General features: G+C 38.7%; 1 protein-coding gene across 1 annotated transcript; it reads left to right on the top strand.

Annotated features, from left to right (window-relative positions):
* The first annotated feature begins 341 nt into the window (after nucleotides 1-341).
* LOC112065786 (inorganic pyrophosphatase 2, mitochondrial-like) lies at nucleotides 342-1357 on the top strand. Its single transcript, XM_055086936.1, is given in 2 exon segments — nucleotides 342-454; nucleotides 456-1357. Coding segments are annotated over 2 exon segments (897 nt in total). The 5' UTR covers nucleotides 342-356; the 3' UTR covers nucleotides 1255-1357.
* The last annotated feature ends 2034 nt before the right edge of the window (nucleotides 1358-3391 follow it).

The raw sequence follows: 3391 nt of genomic DNA, 5'->3' as shown, positions 1-3391 counted from the left end.
TGCAAACAATATATCCAATGAGGAGTTAATATCAAAGTATACAAAGAACGCATATAACTTAATATCAAAAAACCAAACAATCCAATTAAAAAATGGGCAGAGGAACTGAACTGATATTTTTCCAAAGAAAATGGCCAGCAGGCACATGAAAAGATGCTTAACATCACTAATCATCAGGGAAATACAAATCAAAACCACTATGAGATATCACCTCACACATGTAAGAGTAGTTATTATCAAACAGACAACAGACCAGCTGGGCCTGGCGCATTGGCGCCCCCGCTGCTGCCGCCGCCGCCACCACTGCTGCCCACCTGCCACAGGGAGCAAGCTCAGGGCCCCGGCCGCGCTGCACTATGGCCCTATACCGCACGGAGGAGCACATCCAGGCCCACTCTCCCAATTACCACCTCTTTTTCAAGAATGTAGCTGGTCACTACATTTCCCCTTTCATGATATTCCTCTGAAGAGGAAAATGGCATTCCTACAAAGAGAGCACGAAATGATGAATATGAGAATTTGTTTAATATGGTTGTAGAAGTACCTCCGTGGACAAATGCTAAAATGGAGATTGCCACAGAGGAGTCACTGAATCCCATTAAACAAGATGTAAAGTATGGCAAGCTTCCCTATGTGGCAAATATCTTTCCTCACAAGGGTTATATATGGAATTATGGTGCCCTCCCTCAGACTTGGGAAGATCCCCATCAAAAAGATAAGAGCACAGACTGCGGTGGAGATAATAATCCTATTGATGTTTGTGAGATAGGCTCAAAGGTTCTTTCTCATAGAGATGTTGTTCATGTGAAGATCCCTGGAATTCTGGCTCTTACTGATCAGGGTGAAACAGATTGGAAATTAATTGCTATCAATGTGAATGATCCTGAAGCCTCAAAGTTTCATGACATTGAAGATGTTAAGAAGTACAAACCTGGTTACTTAGAAGCTACACTTAATTGGCTTAGATTTTATAAGATACCAGAGGGAAAACTGGAAAACCAGTTTGCTTTTAATGGAGAATTCAAGAACAAGGCTTTTGCTCGTAAAGTTATTAAATCTACTCATGAATGTTGCAAAGCATTGCTTATGGAGAAGTGTGATGGAGGGGCTATAAATTGGACAAATGTGCATGTATGTGATAGCCCTTTCCATTGCTCTCAAGAGGAAGCTAGATCATTAGTTGAATCAGTGTCACTTTCACTGAATAAAGGAAGTAATGAGGAAGACCAAGTATGGCACTTCCTTGGCAAGTGATGAGAACATTTGAAGTTCTGCCATCAGGATTCCAGTCTCTAAGAACTACAAGACTCCCATCTCCCCCAAGTGCTAGAAACAGGCAGATCTATGAGAATTTGCTAACTTCCTGTTGAAACTTTTTCTTTTCGAACTCTTTGATATGCAATGTGTAAATAAACATTGAAATATTTGGGGAAAAAAAAGGCAACAAATGACAAGTGTTTGCAAGGATGTGAAAAAAAAGAAAGAAAAAGGAACCCTCATGCACTGTTGGTGGGAATGTAAATTGGTGAGGCCACTATAGAAAACAGTATGGAGGTCCTCAAAAAACTAGAAACAGAACTACCATATGATCCAGAAATCTCACTCCTGGGTATATATCTAGAAAAAAATGAAAGCACTAATTGGAAAAGATACATGCATGCCAATGTTCACAGCAACACTATTTATAATAGCCAAGATACGGAAGCAACCCAAGTGCCCATCAACAGATGAATGACTAAAAGATGTGGTGTGTGTGTGTGTATATATATATATATATATATATATACACACACACACAATGGAATATTACTCAGACATAAAAAAAGAATGAAATTCTGCCATTTGCAACAACATGGATGGACCCAGAGTGTATTGTGCAAAGTGAAATAAGTCACAGAGAAAGACAAAAAGACATAATGTATGATTTCTATTATGTGTGGATTCTAAAAAAACAACAAATGAACAAACATAACAAAACAGAAACAGAGTCACAGATACAGAGAATAGCTTGTCAGAGGGAAGGAGGGTGGGGGATGAGCAAAATAGGTGAGGGAGATTAAGAGGTACAAAATTCCAATTACAAAAATAAATGAGGCATGGGGATGAAGTGTACAGTGTAGAGAATATAGTCAATAATAATGTAATATCTTTGGTGACAGTAACTAGAATAGTGGTGATCATTTTGTAACACACAGAAATATAGAAACACTATGTTTCACTATGTGAAACTAACATAGTGTTGTAGGTCAATTATACTTCAAAAACAAACAAACTCAGAAAAGGAGATCAGATTTTGTGGTTACCTGAGGTGGAGGTGGAAGGAGGCAGAATTGAATAAAAGTGGTCAAAAGATACAAACTTCCAGTTATAAAATAAGTAAGTACTAGGGATGTAATATACAACATGATTAATATAATTAAGACTGCTGTATGTATGAAAATTGTTAGGAAAGTTAATCCTAAGAGTTCTCATCACAAGGAAAAAATACTTTTTCTTTTTATTTTGAATCTATATGGGATGATGGATGTTCACTAAACTTACTGTGGTAATGATTTCATGATGTATGTAAGTCAAATCATTATGCTGTACACCTTAAACTTAGCGCTGTATGTCATTTATATCTCAATAAAACTGAAAGGAAAACAAAAACAAGGGTTTGGTTTTGTTCGTGTTGAGTTTAAGCTTTCTATTTAACAGCTAAAATGAATCTCCAAAACTGGAGATTAGAGAAGCCCAGCCTAGTCAGCAGTACTTAAAGACATGAAAAGGGAACTATGTGGGTGGAAAAGTGATCCCAGGCCAAAGATCTGAAAAAGAATAGCTGATACCACATTTAAGATACTTATAATTATTAGAAGAAATACATTACCATTCATGAATCAAATATCACCCTTAATTAAAGATTCCTTAATTTTAAAACATATACATGTTAAAAAGTATAACATTTTATACCTGATTCTAATGATAACCATAAATTTTAGAATATAAAATGGTAGCTGGCAGGTTAGAAAATTATCAAAAGGTTTTCCAACTAAAAAGAAGCATTTTTAAATAAATGCTTTAAATAAACTCAGAGATTTCCTCATAGCTGCAACTTGGAATCAGCTGTTTTTATTTCCACTAAAGATATAGTCAGGGGGAAGCTTCGGAGCCTCGGAGGAGAGCGCAGCAACAGGGTGCGGAGGGCAAAGCGGAGAGATTCCCGCACAGAGGATCGGTGCCGACCCGCACTCACCAGCCCGAGAGGCTTGTCTGCTCACCCGCCGGGGCGGGCAGGGGCTGGGAGCTGAGCCTCGGGCTTCAGTCGGATCCCAGGGAAAGGTCTGGAGTTGGCAGAGTGAAAACAGCCTGAAGGGGCTAGTGCGCCACGGCTAGCCGGGAGGGAGTCCGG

Source organism: Physeter macrocephalus, chromosome 9 (assembly GCF_002837175.3).
Source record: "Physeter macrocephalus isolate SW-GA chromosome 9, ASM283717v5, whole genome shotgun sequence".
Classification (NCBI taxonomy): Eukaryota; Metazoa; Chordata; class Mammalia; order Artiodactyla; family Physeteridae; genus Physeter; species Physeter macrocephalus.
This window is presented reverse-complemented; position numbering and strand designations above follow the sequence as displayed.